Source organism: Oryzias melastigma, linkage group LG17, assembly GCF_002922805.2.
Source record: "Oryzias melastigma strain HK-1 linkage group LG17, ASM292280v2, whole genome shotgun sequence".
NCBI classification, from domain to species: domain Eukaryota; kingdom Metazoa; phylum Chordata; class Actinopteri; order Beloniformes; family Adrianichthyidae; genus Oryzias; species Oryzias melastigma.
In genome coordinates, this window is record NC_050528.1 from 12,802,493 (window position 1) to 12,818,610 (window position 16,118).

Genomic DNA, 16,118 nt, shown 5'->3' on the forward strand with positions numbered 1-16,118 from the left:
CTATTAATCTTCTGTTCTGACTCTAGCAGATCTGTGACCTTTGACCCCTCCTTCTCCATCACATCTATGGATGTTCTGAGAGGGGGAGAACTTCAGCCAATCTGGTCTGTGCACTCACTGAGCGCATGCGAGTCCATAGGTGCTTCAGGACCCTTCCTGACCCCTCCCCCCTGCTGATGCAGCAAAAACATCCCTGTGTGTTTTCACGAGGACAAAGGCCCCCGCACACAAACAAATGTGTTTCCAGAACACCGTCCTGAATAAATCCGGCCGCCGAACGCCTCGGAGCGGTTTGCCACTGCAGTCATGCCTCTTCCCCGACGCCGCTCATCCGTTCTAGGACAGACGTCCACAGAGCGTCCGGCCCCCGGCTCTTGCGGGAGGATGGGAGCTGCTGCCACGGCCGCCCCTCGAGGCGTCTTTGTGGGCTCTGCGCCTGCGGTGGGTGTGGCCTCTGGGTTGGGGACCCGGGTGTCCCGCAGAGCTCTGGGGATCAGCAGCGTGTTCTTGCAGGGGATGAGGAGCACCGCCGCCCCGGTGCTGCCGCGGATGGGGCAGCGGGCCGGGGGACAGGGGGCCCTGAACACCTGCCTGATGGAGTACCGGGACAAAGTGAGGGCCCTGGAGACGCTGAACCAGCAGCTGGAGCAGCAGATCCGTCTCTGCCTGGACCGCAGGGCATCTAGCGCCGGGGCCTGGGGGCCGCTCCGGAGGGAGTGGGAGGAGGTCTACAGACAGGTGAGGGGGAGGGGCCAAAGACTTGATGCTCTTCAGGCTTAAGCATATCCATGGCAACATCAGCCTGTGAGGATGTGCTGGCCCCACAATGGCTGCAGCTCCTCTCAGCTCTCCCGTTTCCCGTTCTCCCTGCAGGTCAGTGAAGCCATCCTGGACAACGCCCGGCTGATGCTGCAAACTGAGAACGTCCAGGCCAGCGCCGAGGACTTCAGGGAGAGGTCTGGAGAGCCTGCTGCCCGATGCTGATTCTTTGATTCTTTGTGTTGGTCCTCAGTGTTGCAACGCCTCTTTGATGGCGCCCCCTGGTGGCAATTTACGAGACAAGAGTTTGAGGAGAATCAGGATTGATCCAGTCATTAGGAATGAGTCATGAAGAGTGAAGGAGGAGTGGAGGAGTCAGAGAAGAGAAGGAACAGAGCAGGTGTTCATTAAGGATGAGTACATTGACCCAAATCCATTTTAAATATCTGAATATTTTAATGATTTTTTTTTGTTTCTTAGTGAACAAATGTGGAGCTCAAACTGTTTTTTTGTTTTTTGCTTAAAAATTACAAAAACGATTAGTTAATTTCATGAATCAAGGAATAAACATTAAGCCAAAAGCCAAAATATGGGAGAGATTAGATTTATTGAACCTGGAGCAGTTTGCGTTCAGTCAGCAAGATCCAAGATGGAGACCGATCTGAGGTGGATCCATCTCATTTTCTTTGAGTAAAACCTTCGATTGCTAAATCGACTTTAGGACTTTATGATTTTCTCAAAGTTTCTACTGTTTCGCTCCAAACTTCTGTAGGGCGAGTAAAGTGTCACCTTCTACAGGTTTGAGAATGAGCAGCCTTTACGGAGCGCGATGGAGGAGGAGATCAGCTCGCTGCACCGGGTGATCCAGGAGGCCAGAGTGACCAAGGCTGAGCTGGAGGAGCAGATGGAGATGATGAGGGCGGAGCTACGCACACTGGAGCAAAACCATGAGCAGGTGGAGTCCTCCAAACCCTCACCCTGATCCCCCCTCTGGTTCAGTCTAACACGGGTTCCACAGGTCAGGGTTCTTCTAAACCAGCAGGGTCCAGATCCAGTCCTCGAGGGCCGGCCTCCTGCTGGTTTTCCAGAGATCCTGCCTTATCTGGTGGGTTGGTTGAGAAACATGTCGGACAGTGGCCCTCGAGGTCTGGATTTGGACACCCCTGTAACAGGAGAACCTGAGCAGAACCCACAGAACTGGCTTCTCCAGACAGAACCACAGAGGATGGATTTGACACTAGCAAGCCGCAATACTATGAAGCCTTTGACTCCTTCAAGGTCATGTGACCTGAGGCCTTCCATCCCTACAGGACGTGCGCGCTCTCTACCACCAGATGGCGGGACGAGAGGTGGACGAGCCGGACGCTCCCATCGAAACCAGTCTGGACCAAATCCTGGCGAACATCAGGAGCCACTGGGAGAAGGTGACAGAGAAGAATCGCGCCGAGGCCGACAACTACCAGGAGTGTAAGGTGAGGCTAGTCACCTGAGCGAATGGGCACGCAGATGTGTGCGTGGCCGTGACCTGAGTGTATGCGCAGGAGGCGCCGTGCACGAGCAGCAGGCTGAGCCCGGAGGAGGAGCAGGTGGAGGCGCTGAAGGCCGAGTGCAGCGAGACCGGCTGCAAAATCCAGAGTCTGCAGGCGGAGACTGAGTCCATCAGAGCACTGGTGAGAAGCGGCGGTGTGTTGGTATCAGTCACCTGACGGAGTCACATGACATCAGCACCTGTCCTCCTGCAGAAACGAGGCCTGGAGAACTCGCTGACAGATGCACGGCACTGGCACCAGCTGGAGCTGCAGAACCTGGGCTCTGTGGTTTCCAAGCTGGAGGCGGAGCTGGCTGACGTGCGAGGCGAGATCGAGCAGCAGCGCCGCGACTACGACACGTTGCTAAGCAACAAACAGAAGCTGGAGCAGGAGATTGGCCTGTACCACGGCATCCTGGATGGGGAGGAGAGCCGCTTCCAACCCACTGCCGCAGCACAGTAAGTCCTTCAACGCAGGATGGTCCCCATGGCAACACAGCTGTCCTCCAACATCATATGGCATGCACATGTTCACAGGAGTGTCTTTGAATGCACCACCATCTATCAGGTATTCTCATTCAATCAATGATTAATTAGATGGTTCACCTGTGCAGGTGTACTGCTGTGAATGCAGAGTGTGAGGGTGCAACTCCAGAAACTCCAGCACCTCCAGAACAGTGAAGACTTCAAGGATCAGGACCGTCTGACATCCTGCAGACACTGAAGCTCACCTGAAGGACTCAGCTGCTCAGGTGTGACGGAGGAGCTCACCATCACTGTGATGTAGAAGAGGTCTGCAGATGGAGCCGGTCAGAACACCTGAACATCCTCCCGGTTGTGCTGTGGAGCGTGTTTGCTGTTTGATTAAAGTGAATAAAGAGAAAGTAATGCTGCATTCAGGTGCTTCAGGACCGCTCACACCTGAGCGGGGTGCAAAAGCAGATTTAGGACATTCAGAGTAACTTACATCCTGGTTTAAACAGAAACTCCTGGACTTTTCTGTGACAGGTGTGAGATTTTAGGAAAAGGAGGAGCCACGTTTATCCAGGTGTTCATCCGCAGCATGCTCAAAGGTTCAGCATAAGAAATGTTTTATTTGGCTGCATCATTAGCATTTAGCAATACTTTATTCAGCAAGTTAGATCATTTTTACAGAAGGGGGCAAAGCGAGGTCATGACTGTGTTCTCAAAAGAGACTTACACAGCATCTTCTGCAAACAGGGAAACGGCAGCTTTGAGGAAACATCTCTACAACATTTAGCGCCGGTTTGATACTTTTTTTTATAAAACCTGAAATATTGATTTAAATATACATTAAAAAAAGACTGCCAGTGATATTTTATGATAAACAAACAAAATGTTGCAGAAAAAAACATGAGGAGGAATCCACTATTGACTTCTGATCTGGATCTAGATAATCTCCCAACAAAGAATCCATGCTGACTTCATTCAGATTAGTTTGAGGGTTTGAACAATCCTGCTTTATGTATCTGAAACATCCAGACCTAATCTTTTGTGCAACACCCCTCGCAGAAAAAGACTGAAGTAGGCATTTTGTTCTGGCCCCGCCCACTTCCTCAGATGAAACTGTGAAGCTACGTTCACACTGCCCTCAGCAACGTGTGTTCAAGCGACCACTTTCAATGAAAGTCTATAAAAACACACATAAATGCAGATTTCAGGCTTCCACGTTCAAAACTGTTGCATTCACATATAGCTAGGCAAGTTTCTACAACCGTTTTCTAAAAAACATACGTCCTTTGAACACACGTTAAAAGTTAAACTTGGCCGGACTTTGACCGATCAGAGACTCGGATGTGGTAGGTGTGCATAGATGGCCTCTTTTTTTTAATTTACAGAAGGGCCAGCAGTTTGAAAACATATAACGGAAGGAGAAATTTGTGTCCGGCTGAAATTATATGACAGTCTTTCATATATCGGAATGGAGCTGTGAAAGAAAAAGCCCGAGTGAGATTTGTGACATTTCAAATTAAGCCTCCTCCAACTGTTGGTAACGGAGATGCACTAATAAACAGTAGCAAAAAAAAAATGATGAAGCCCCTCCCTGTTTGTCCAGTGTGAACACCATGGGTCAAAAATACGTTCAAGAATCTGAGCTTTCTAGAACGCGCATCAAATACTTGACAGTTTAGAGGGAGGGCTCCGCTCAGACTGACACAAGTTTCTCTTAAAAACATACCCAACAGCAACACCTTAAACAATGTCCAGTAGGTCTGTGAAGATTACATTAAACTCCACCCACTTCCTAATGCCACCATGAAAGGAGAATCAGTAAAGAGGCTGCAGGCTGACACATGGACCTGCTTGTAAAGAGTCCAGGATTGAGTCAGAACCGGCCAAAAACTAGGTAAGTAACTGGGCTTGGACATGGTCACTGTCAGGTCAGAAGGAGCATGAAGAGGACAGAACCTGCTCACAACTCAGGCATCATTACAGGCCAGAACTTTGGGGTCTGATGTGAACATAGAACATCAGGCGGTTCTAAACCGAGACGCTTCGTCTTTATTGATCCGCGAGGAAGACACAGACAGCTGATAAATAATTAAAAACAGGTAAAGTTCCATCTTCTGCTGATGCACAGAGGAGTCCTCGACGGCTGCTGAAGACGCCTGCATGGCAAAGCCTGAGGAGGAGTAGCAGCGCCCCCTGCAGGCACCCCCCTTCAGCCCCACCTCCCCACGCATGCAGTCAGGTTGTAGAAGAGGAGGCGTGTCAGAACGCTCCTCCTGTCTGCAGCTTTGGAGGAAGTCCGTCCTGATTGGTCACTTCCAACAACAGAATCTACATGAATCATCCACACACGCACTCGTTTTTCCCACAATACCACAGGCCAGGCGTGGACGCCGTCGTACCCATACAGCTCAGAGAAATCTTCAGAGGGGGGACCCCCTCGGCCTCGAGTGGTTTGCTTAAGCAGGCGGCAGGGGGATGCAGCCGACACCGACCCCTCCCTCGTGGCTCGCCATAGGGGCCATAAAAGTCCAGCGGTTGGTGTCGGGGTTGTACATCTCCACAGAGCTGAGGTTGGACTGCCCGTCATACCCGCCAACCGCAAAGAGGCGGCCGCCGGTGGCAACCAGTGACACCCGGCTGCGGCGCGTGTTCATGGGTACCAGGAGGCTCCACTGTCCCGACGCCGAGCTGTACACCTCCGCCCCGCTCAGGAAGCCCGAGCCGTCGTACCCCCCCGCCACATACATGTGACTGCCCAGGACTGCTGCCCCGTGACGGCAACGCTTGTTCAGCATGGGGGGGGCTAGGTGCCAACAGTTGGTGTGATGGTTGTAGTACTCCACCTGAGGGGGCGAGGCATCAAACACATTATGATGACATCACATAACAGTGTGTGTGGGAGTGAGGGCTCTAACTCACCGTGTTGAAGATCTGCAGGCCATCATGGCCCCCCGACACAAAGATCCGCCCCTCAAACACCGTCACGCCGGCCGCACTGCGGCTGGCACTCATTTCTGTCACCACCACCCACCTGAGAAGGACATCAGCAGAAGTTAGAAAGTACCGGTAGGTTCTTTTTAGACACCCCATGCGTCTGCGGGGGAGGGTGTCCATTCGAAGCAGGTTCTTTTTAGTAGGGCTGGGTTGATAAAATCGATTAATCGATCCGAATCAATCTAAACTTAGTAGATCAATAATTTTTCAGTTAAAGTAGAGATCGATCTGCCGCATAATGCAAAAGTCTGCTAGCTTGATGCTAGCATATACTGGGATTTCCTATTGGATGGCTAGTGCTAACGCTCAGTCGGCCTAAACATAGATTACTGACTAAATGAACATCTTTATAAACTCACAGGCATGAATTTACAAACTATTTTAAGGACATATTCTATTTAAGTAACTATTTGTGATTTAAAACACATTTTTTTGCTCATATTTTCTTCTTCTCCTAGAATAAGCTGTAATGCTATAGCGTGATCACCACCTAGTGGCCAAACTGAAACGGCCTCCAGGAGATGCGGAACAATTGGAGCTTCTCCGTTTGAGAATCCATGTATGGTATTAACAATCTCATTAGAATTTCACTAATAAATGTTACATTATGTGAACTATATCAGATTAATATGAATATCTTCGAAACATACATATAGATTAATAATATATTTTTAAACAAATGTGTCTAAATGTGTAAACTCAAAATTTAATTGAGCAAACCAAAAAAATAGAAAAAAAATCAGAATTGAATCAATCCAGGCTCTGGTGAATGGAATCAGATCTGGAAATTATTGTCAATACCCAGCACAACTTTTTAGACAGCCAACGTATCTACGGGGGGGGGTTCCATTCGATATCAAAGACAAACCTCTGATAGGTGTAGTCTATCAGAACTGACCTGTCAGTCTCTGGAGAGTAGCACTCCACTGAGTTCAGAGAAGACTTCCCATCGTATCCGCCGCACACGTAGATGTGTCCGTCAACCACAACAGTTCCCATGGCGCTGAAGACGACAGCAGATCACAAGTATTGGTCACACTAAAATAGCACACGCTCTTCCAACTATGGTAACTCTTCAAGCTGAGTTACGGTGATTACATAAAGACTTCCCTACTATAGAGTCTTGAATATCAGCTTTTCTCTGCATCAGAATCCGTTGGAATTACGTTAATTGCATAAACGGTTGAAGAGTTACAGTAAGTCAAACAACATCAGCACTATAACTAAAGCTCCGGTGTTAAAGGGTTGACTTAAGTATTGTTGAATCCATCTGATGACTGACCTGCGCTGGCTGTTCATGCTCGAGACCTGCATCCAGCTGTCTGCCTCTGGGTTGTACACCTCTACCGTGCTGAGCCGCGACTGTCCATCATAGCCGCCGATGGCGTACAGCAGGCCGTTAACGACGGCCACTCCCACTCGGCTGCGAGCTGTCCTCATTGGCTGGCAGCGCTCCCAAAAGTTCCCCAATGGATCGAAAACCTCGACCAGGTTTAAGGAGTCCCCTGTGGGAGAAAAAGAACAGGGTGTTCCAGATGGTGAACCACAGGGCTCTGTTCTTGGTCCAGTACTGTTTAGTCCAAATCTAAAGGCTTAAAACACAGAGAGGCTGTACAGGATGTATTTGGTTTTGTTTCATGCCTTTACTAAACACTTTCCTCCATCTGTTCTATTTCTTAAGCTGCGTTCAGGGGCGACTAGTTTCACCGTTAAATCACTGTACAGATGTAATCACAGGCGTGATTATTTTGGGCGGCATGACAATGGGACGCGGCAAAAACTTTGACCCACAATTTTAAATATCTGAACTTTTGTGAAGAATTTGCGTCAATAAGAAATTCAGCTTTGGCCTGGGACAGGTTGATGATGTAATCAAGAAAATATTAAAAAGGTCCTCTAGTTTTCATTCTTAGTTTTTACAACCTTGGACTAACACGAAAAAGCAAGTGTGGGACAGAGCACAAGCCACACCTCCATGACCATATGAAACAGTAAGGTTAGAGGGGCTGGGCGAGGAACCAGTTGGATACTATTAGTGTGTATGCAGATAAATGTATTCTGTTCGTCCCACGACCTAAGGTGTGCTTTGGATTTTGGCCCCCCGTGCGATTGAGTTTGACACCCCTGCTCTGAATAATCCCAATCTTCGATATAAAGGAAGTTTTTGTAATCTGATAGTCAATTATATAAAGAGTTTGAATAAAGTAGGACAATGTGGCCTCATTGGGATGACTGATTATGACATTACATCTAATAAAGATCCTTTTTATGTTTTTTCTGTAATTCTCAAAGACAACCTTAGTAGTAAACTGACTAATTAACAGATTTTACTAAAGGTCACCTGAGCTGTTCAGACCGCCAACAGCGTAGATGAGTCCTGTGATGGACGAGCAGCTCCTCTGTCGGGTTTTAAAGGTGGGCAGATGTGGACGCCGCTCTGGCATGAGGTGGAAGTCTTTGGCTTCATCGACCAAATCCCTGAGCAGAAAGGATCAACCAGGTGATCAGTGACATGCTGATCAGTCAGGACAAAAAAAACAAACAAGCAGTGCAGGTGTGTTCAAGGAAATCCTTACAATCTTGCATTTAAATCCTGGCATGCCTGTGAGCATCTCAGCACCTGAGTTTAGACTCACCTGCACTTGTGGCAGCAGCGGATCAGCTCGTCCTGCTGGACCCGGTCCGACAGGAACTGAGGGCGGCACAGAGGAAGTCGGATCTTTGACAACAGCTCCGGGAGCAGGGACTCCCGCCGGTCCCGGTCGTGATAAACCCACGTTAGAACTGCTTCAAATACCTGTACAGGTGTTGCACACAAACTCAATCAACACACCTGAACATGGACATGTGAATGTGACAGCTGCTATGCACCTGCACAGGTCTCATACAATACAAGCCTTCATTCAGAAACAAGAACACCTGCATCTCCTCACCTGCTCCTCTGCTTTCACGTTGAGCTCGTCACAGCCCACCAGCTCCAGCACCTCCTCCGTCCTCAGGCCCAGGAACTCCTCCGACAGGGAGACGTCCACAAAGTGCTGGTGGAGGTAGCTGTTGGCCGAGTCGTACAGCGTCGTGCACATCATGGTTTCCGCAAACTGTCGCACGCCCAGACAGTTCTTCGGGTGCAACCTGACCCAGAACACAGTTACTCCACCGACAGTGGGATCCGACGGTTATCCGTGCACCTGCAGCGGCACTCACCTCTCCTGCAGGAAGGAGCAGCAGGCGTCTTTGACGTTCTGCAGCTGGAGGAAGCTGGAGCCGATCAGGAGAGCCTGAACGTTCTGCTGGTCGATGGCGACGTGGCCGCTGTACGCGAAGTTGATGAGAGCCTCCAGAGCGCTGCAGCACAGACACTGGTCATACTGGACCCACTGGCTCTGAACATCTCATACCTGCCGCCCGGCTTACCTGGGGTCCATGCCCTGCATGAGGATCTCGTCCTGCTTACACTCCACCATGTCGTTGGTGAACATGGCATGGAAGTACGGGATGGAGGCCGCCAGGACGATGCGATGGGCGCTGAACTTATGATCGCCCACCTGCAGGTGGAACCACAGGTCAGATCACAACAACAGATGTTCTCAGGTAAAAGGTAGGTGAAAGGACTACACAGCAGCGACCTGAAACAGGTGAAACTGTGACCTGAAAAACCCCCTGTGTGGTTTTCTAGAACATAGTGTCTGCAGAGCGGCAGGAGTTCATCAGGAATTTGTTAGTTGTGGGCAGGACTGTTGGTGCAGAGTAAGCACACGGCCTTCACATCATCCATCTGTTTACGCTCTCCCGCTAGCTTACAGCCCCCCACAACCCCAATCTAACACTACTGGTGCAACAAAAATAGTGAGCAATACTGGAGCAATCCAGACGTACAGTTTTGAGCCAGATACTAGCTCAGATGAGGAAAACAAAAGCATACATGGATCTATGTGTCTACAAGTGGATGCATCAGAATGGAGAGCAACAGCCAATCAAAATGCTGTAAGATGGTAGGTAGGAACATCCTGGGCTTCAGGCTCTTCTGCATGTGATTGTATACAGAATCTCAAAAGGGTTTCTGGACCTGCTTTGGTCCACAGAACCTGCTCTTTGCTGCTGGGGCCACTGAAGGTGTTGGGTCACACCTGTTTACCAGATGTTTGCAAAATCCATCCGACCCTCAGGGCTCCTGACACCTGCTCCTTCGTGGTCACGTGGTGTAGATCAAACCCGGAAATGCATGTGCGCGTGTGTAGATCTGCTCCAGTTCTGAGCCTGAAGCTGTCAGGACAGCCTTCCGGTGATGTACCTAAGCCGCTAATGCAGATGCAGTCATGCAGATTACCCTGATCGATCATGTGATCAGCTTATCGATGGCGGAAACGCCCCTGTCCTTCAGAGCAAGGGGGTGGGGGGCACGTACACACCTCAGGCTCAGAACCGTGCGGTGACGTCACAACCAGATCAGCTCTCGTCATAATCCTCTGTTAGCATGTTGTTAGCATGGTAGCCGGTGGGCTGACTTTGGCCTCAAACGATGGCAGTTTTTACCTTGAGCGTGACGTCACAGAGCTTGCCCTGACGCCGGATCTCCTCCATGACGACATAGCCTCGCGCCGGCAGGTCGTGCACCGAGAAATGAACTAAATCCTCGAGCTCTTCGCAGAGATCGTCTCCCATCGTCAGCGGCTGCGCGGACTGAGCCCTGCGAGCCACCGTACTTGCGGCTGCGCAGAGGGAGCCCTGCGAGTTGCCGTACCCGCGCGCTCAGCTGGCGGCCTGACACCATAGACTGTATATAAGTCAATGCCTGACACCAGCAACCATCTTACTACTGTATCTATAAGGACAATTTTTAAACAAGTTTTCAGCATCTTTTCCTGCTTATCCAGAGCTGAGGTCTGACTGCAGCAGTCTCCATTTCCACTGATACTTCCTCCAGTTCTGCAGGTGGAACTCAAAGGCTCCCCAGTCATAGTCCCTCTAGTCTGGAGTATTAGGGGTTTTACCTCTGACTGACAGTTCTTATATACAGTCAGTAGGTCTTAGCTGGGGCCTCAATGGATCACACCAAAGGGAGGCATCCAGCAGGAATGTGAGGTTGAAGCCCCTCAATTCCCTCCTCTCCTGTTGTGATAGAGCAGTAGTATTTCCCCATGATGGAGCTCTGAATAAGCATGATCACAGCACTTTGAGTAAAGCTCTTTTTATAGTATGTAGCCTGTTGTGGAAAAAAGGCTAAATTGACTTTTGTTTTGCTGCTTCTTTGAAAACCTATAGAGACCCCCAATGTCTAATCAGACAGACAAATATTGACTGTATGAGAGAACTGGACTGAGTGAGTGTGATGTCACCAATATAAAATGGCTTACTTCCAACTCAAATAAAATTAAATCAAATCAGTTACCTTTTTTTTTTTGCAATACGGACACCACCATGTTGGTATCTTAATCAGTGTTTCTATGGTAACCACTCTCAACAATTGAGCTTGGTGTAAAAGGGCACACCTCTACCACTTGAAAGCAAGCCCGGAAATATCTGTCTAACACTTTGAACGTGAGACTGCATACTTTTATAGAGGCATATGATTGGTCATTTTATGATTTGAATAACTTGCGATAAATATGTTTAAAAATGTGGGAGAGCAAGAAAGACTGAGTAATAGCTGCTTATTTCTATGGGATTTTGGCTTCTTGGAGCCAGCAGGTACTGCCTATTTGGATCGACAAGGGGAGGGGTCTCTCAGTCCAGTTTTCATATGCAGACAATGGTATCAAGGTAAAGTATGACCCATTGCAAAAAGAAATTTTAACATCACCAATTTCACCAAAAACACAGATTCCTAGCCTGCAGGGGTTTGGTCAACCGTGCCCAACCATGGGGTATTCTGATGGCATTCATCTTAGGTGGTATATCTACCTTGGAGAAACCTTCAAGAACAGGGTTTCTTGCCTTTTAAAGAATATTAAATGTAGTGAGATGAGAAACAAACAAACACTGGACAGAAAAGAAAGTATTACAAAAATCTTTCTTCTCTGATTACAACAGGGACTGGTTCTGGGAACATCCATGGTGGGGATTGGGACTGAGGGCCACAATCATACTTGTTTCCCAGTGTACCCTACTCTTTCTTGGCTGGACACACCTGATCCAGCTGGAGGTTCAGTGAGCAGAGCTGTAAACTCAAACACAGACCAAACTCAAGTCTGACATCATTTTTTTTACTCACTTTCTGTTGTAACGTTAAACAAATGGTTCACTGATAACCTCAACCACACAGACACATTTAAATGTGACGTTTTTTTTATCAGTTCCACTCGTGCAAGTCTACACTGTGTACTGTAAGAAGTTGCTTCCAGGATTCTGTAGCTCCACATTCTGAATTAATTCTCAAAATTCTGAGAATTACTTCACCCCAAAGCATTTACATGGTTTCTCTGCAGCATCACTCCAATGTTCGTTTTCTTTTTCATTTTATTGAGCACCAGTTCCTCCTCTGAGATGGGCCTCTGGAGAGAGAGCAGAGAAATGTCATGTTTTTTGGACGGAGAACAGCAAGATGTAAAAGACGCCTCAGAGACACAGTGGAGTAGCACCAAGACAAAGGTCATGTGACCTTTAGCACCAACGCGTTCCTACCATCCGGTTCCATTGAGGGAGCTGGACTCAAGGTGGCAGAGCACTTTAAGTACCTTGAAGCAATATTTCTCCTGATGGATCTTTGGACAAGGAGAGTGCGACCCACAGCGGGAATTCAGCCAAATGATGAACCATAAAAACATTACACTGTCGACGAAAGTCAAGGTCTGCACAGCACAGGAACGTCTGTCCTACTGATCAGTTCATGTTCTGCATGATGTCTTTGCTGTCAATCAAGTGTAGTGTAGATGAGTCCATGACCATCAAGCCCAAGTGTGATGATACGTATGGAAATTACTGGCAGTTTCTTCGTGGTCACAGGGAAATTGCCCCAAAGATAATATTCAAATACAGGGTTGAAGAACGCCACAATAGTGTTCCACCAAACTTCAGTAAATGACCTTTTACGCTGAGAATAACTGTTAAAAAGCTATGGAAACCGTTTATGACATAACTCAGACTTTACACGCCGTCTGTTCTGGTACAGTGAAACAACCTTCAGAGGGTTTCTCTGATGCTGTTGAAGGCTGTACCTGCATTTCCTTATCTCCCAATTTCACAAACGACGGCTCACTAAATCCAAAGACTGTCTTAGTGTCCATTTAAAGATGAAGGTGAGGAGTTTAAACTCTGACCACTCACAGACTAAAGAGGATTTTTTAGAGGACAAAAATGAAACCTAGTGTTGTATGAAAGGGTTAAAATGAAGGAAAATCTGTAACTTCTGTAGTTGAGCTGGGATACCAGATCCGACTGCAGATGTGTGTCTAGTGTGAATTATGTTGTGGAATTGAATGCACATGCACTAAAAGGTTTAATTCAAATGTGTTGAGGGACTATTAGTATGGACACCTCCTGTTTGGAGACAGTGGTCCCCAATTACCCTCCAGCCTGACCCGGTCTGACCCCGTCCCCACACGTACCCCAGGAATGTCAGAAGAAAGTCTTTGATCCTTCCGATAAAGGGCTATGTACCGGACTCTGTATTGGGTACAATTCGCTAGTACCCGGTTGGACCTCCTTTTGCCAGCAGAACTGCCTTAATCCTCGGTGGCTTAGATTCAACAAGGTACTGGAAACATTCCTCAGAGAGTTTTGTCCATATTGACATGACAGCATCTCACAGTTGTTACAGATTTGTCGCCTGGACATCCATGATATCGATCTCCCGTTCCACCACATCCCTAAGGTGATCTATTGGGTTGAGCTCTGGTGACTGTGGAGGTCATTTGAGTCATTGTTCTGTTCAAGGAACCAGTCTGAGATGATTCCAGCTTTATGATATGATGCCTTATCCTTCTGGAAGTAGAATCAGAAGATAATAGTACACTGTGAGTCAAAGATGGACATGCTCAACAACAATACTCAGCTGGACTTTTGTGTTTTAACAATGTTCAGTTGGTACTAAGGGACCCAAAGTGAGCCAAGAAAATATCCTCCACACAATTACGCTTCCAGCACCACAATGAACCATTGATACAACGCAGGATGGATCCATGTTTTCATGCTGTTGGAGCCAAATTCTAACCCCAACATTTGAATGTTAGAGCCTCATCAGTCCAATAGTTTTTTTTTAATCTTTTATTGTTTCATTTTGACGAGTCTGTGTGAACTGTATCCTCAGTTTTCTGTTCTTAGTTGACAAGAGTGACACCTGGTGTGATCTTCTGCTGCTGTAGTCAATCTGACTCAAAACTGGATTTGTTGAGTGCTCAGAGATGTTCTACTGCAGACCTCAGTTGTAACCAGTGGTTTTTGTGTTACTGTTGCCTTTTTACCAGCTGCATTCTGTCTGGCCATACTCCTCTGACCTGTGACATCAACAAGGGATTTTTGCTCACTAGATATTTTCTCTTTTTCTGACCATTCCCTATAAACCCTAGAGATGGTTGTGGATCAGCAGTTTCTGAAATACTCAGACCAGTTCGTCTGGCACAAATAATCATGACACATTCAAAGATAATTCAATCACCTTTTTTACTCCATTCTGATGTTTGAACTGCAGCAGGTCGTCTTGACCATATCTACAAGCATGTATTGAGTTGCTGCCATGTGATTGGCTGATAAGACATTTGTGCGAACGAGTAGTTGGACAGGTGTGGCTAATAAAGTGAGAGTAGATTTCTAAGAGCCCCTTTGGGCCAAATGCATCCAGGAGAGCTCCAAACACCCCATATCTGAGCTCGTTTTGTTTTGGATAATTCTGATTTTAAGTCTAGCTATCCAGTTGAATAAAACAGATTTTTTGTCAGATATGAATCCTACACATAAGTTTATTAAATATACAATTTCCTTTCTGAATCTATGACATTCATTTATCAAGATTTGCTTTGTTTTGTGAAAAGTTTTAGACTTTTTGCGAAGTTATGCTTTGTGTTATGTTAAGTTTGCATTATCTATATGTTACATATAGAGTTAAACTGTTGCATTATGCTTCATAAGTTTTGAATTGTTTGGCCTTTTTGTGTCAAGTTGATATTTTCAAGTTATTGTAGTGTTTTGTGTTAGTAATGTCATACGTTTATGCAGATTTCTACTTTTTTGTGTAGCATTCTTTACAAATGAGACACTTTCTGCTGTATCTTCATGACAAATGTTCCAACAACACAAATGAAATGTGCAGGGAGAACTTTCTCATCTTCCCTGAAACGGAACTTCCTTCTTCATCCTCAGTTCCACAGGAAAAAACCTTCAGAATCTTGAATTAAATCAAAGCCGGCTGTTCTTGTTAACTTTTATTATGCTTAAAAAAGAAAAGTAAAGACAGGTGGTGGTCAAAGAAAAGAAAAAAAATATATTCAAATATCAGTATATGTTTCTATATGATTAGAAAGCAGAGAAAATAATGTGTTTGTCTTCCATTTCAATATAGACTCTCGTAAGAAAATAGGCAGTTTACCAGGTTACATTTGCAGACATCCAGGCCCCGCCCACTCATGTCACACAACCAACAATGTTCTTTATGGTGACACAACTTTCAAGGTTCCAGCTTAAAGTGCAGAGGGCGCCATCCCCCAGACTGCCAGAGAGGGCGCAGTTCCAGGAACGCTCCAGAAAACACAATGAAAATCGGGAATTTTAAAGGATCCGGAATCCGAACCCAAAGACGACTGCTCTGGAAGCTTCACACAAAACAAGTGAGTTTCCTAAAAGGGACAAAAATATTTCTTCAGTCGGTGAATTTTAACAAATGAAATTTAAATTTATATTAAGCTCTTATTAAAACGGAAATGTTATTTTAATTCTGTTAAAGAATTCTCAGTCATTTCTAGAAAACTTTGATTTTTTTTTCTTTCAGATTAAAACCTGTACATTTTGAGTTTCATAAGATATATTTTTGGTTTTGCTCCAAACAGATTTCTGTCTGATTCATCAGCTCATTCGGTAAAAAAATACACAGATATATCATACAGTCTGAAAAAAATGGACGGGGGGAATTCCTGCACTTTGACACTGAGCTAACGCTTTCACTTTTTCTACATCGACATCTACTGATGACAAACTGTTCATCATGAACTCATCTGATCCGGTTTAAAACGTGACCGTGGGCACCCCCTGGTGGCGGAGCAGGAACCCTGTGGGGGTCCTGATGAAGCCGGCGCAGCAAACGGAGCGAAACATCCATAAAACCAAAACAGTAAAAGAGAGACGGCAGACGTTCGGGGGGTGGGGGCTGATGGGTAATAAGTGGGCGAACGTACATGCTGTTAAAGCTCCAACGTGCAAAGTTTTGCTTAGTGAC

At 46.8% G+C, this 16,118-nt stretch overlaps 2 protein-coding genes across 2 annotated transcripts; one reads left to right on the plus strand and one right to left on the minus strand.

The window, feature by feature from the left end:
- Positions 1–22: 22 nt before the first annotated feature.
- On the plus strand, positions 23–3,180 carry bfsp2 (beaded filament structural protein 2, phakinin). The gene is made up of 7 exons (XM_024268831.2): positions 23–738; positions 874–956; positions 1,558–1,714; positions 2,070–2,231; positions 2,301–2,429; positions 2,502–2,746; positions 2,902–3,180. The coding sequence occupies exons 1-7, from the start codon at positions 307–309 to the stop codon at positions 2,966–2,968; spliced, it is 1,275 nt and encodes a 424-aa protein (XP_024124599.1). The 5' UTR covers positions 23–306; the 3' UTR covers positions 2,969–3,180.
- Positions 3,181–4,787: 1,607 nt separating this feature from the next.
- Positions 4,788–10,474, minus strand: klhl18 (kelch-like family member 18). The gene is made up of 10 exons (XM_024268770.2): positions 10,289–10,474; positions 9,170–9,300; positions 8,960–9,100; positions 8,689–8,887; positions 8,392–8,552; positions 8,097–8,233; positions 7,038–7,260; positions 6,654–6,758; positions 5,681–5,792; positions 4,788–5,604 (listed from the first exon to the last, which is right to left on the minus strand). The coding sequence occupies exons 1-10, from the start codon at positions 10,415–10,417 to the stop codon at positions 5,218–5,220; spliced, it is 1,725 nt and encodes a 574-aa protein (XP_024124538.1). The 5' UTR covers positions 10,418–10,474; the 3' UTR covers positions 4,788–5,217.
- Positions 10,475–16,118: the final 5,644 nt, after the last annotated feature.

Coding starts and splice junctions, on each gene's coding strand:
- bfsp2 (XM_024268831.2), top strand. CDS start 307: ATGCCTCTTCCCCGACGCCGCTCATCCGTTCTAGGACAGACGTCCACA. Junction 957..1,557: donor GCCGAGGACTTCAGGGAGAG/GTCTGGAGAGCC, acceptor CACCTTCTACAG/GTTTGAGAATGAGCAGCCTT. Junction 1,715..2,069: donor TGGAGCAAAACCATGAGCAG/GTGGAGTCCTCC, acceptor CCATCCCTACAG/GACGTGCGCGCTCTCTACCA.
- klhl18 (XM_024268770.2), bottom strand. CDS start 10,417: ATGGGAGACGATCTCTGCGAAGAGCTCGAGGATTTAGTTCATTTCTCG. Junction 8,553..8,688: donor ACGTGAAAGCAGAGGAGCAG/GTGAGGAGATGC, acceptor ACACCTGTACAG/GTATTTGAAGCAGTTCTAAC. Junction 6,759..7,037: donor AGCATGAACAGCCAGCGCAG/GTCAGTCATCAG, acceptor TGTCGTCTTCAG/CGCCATGGGAACTGTTGTGG.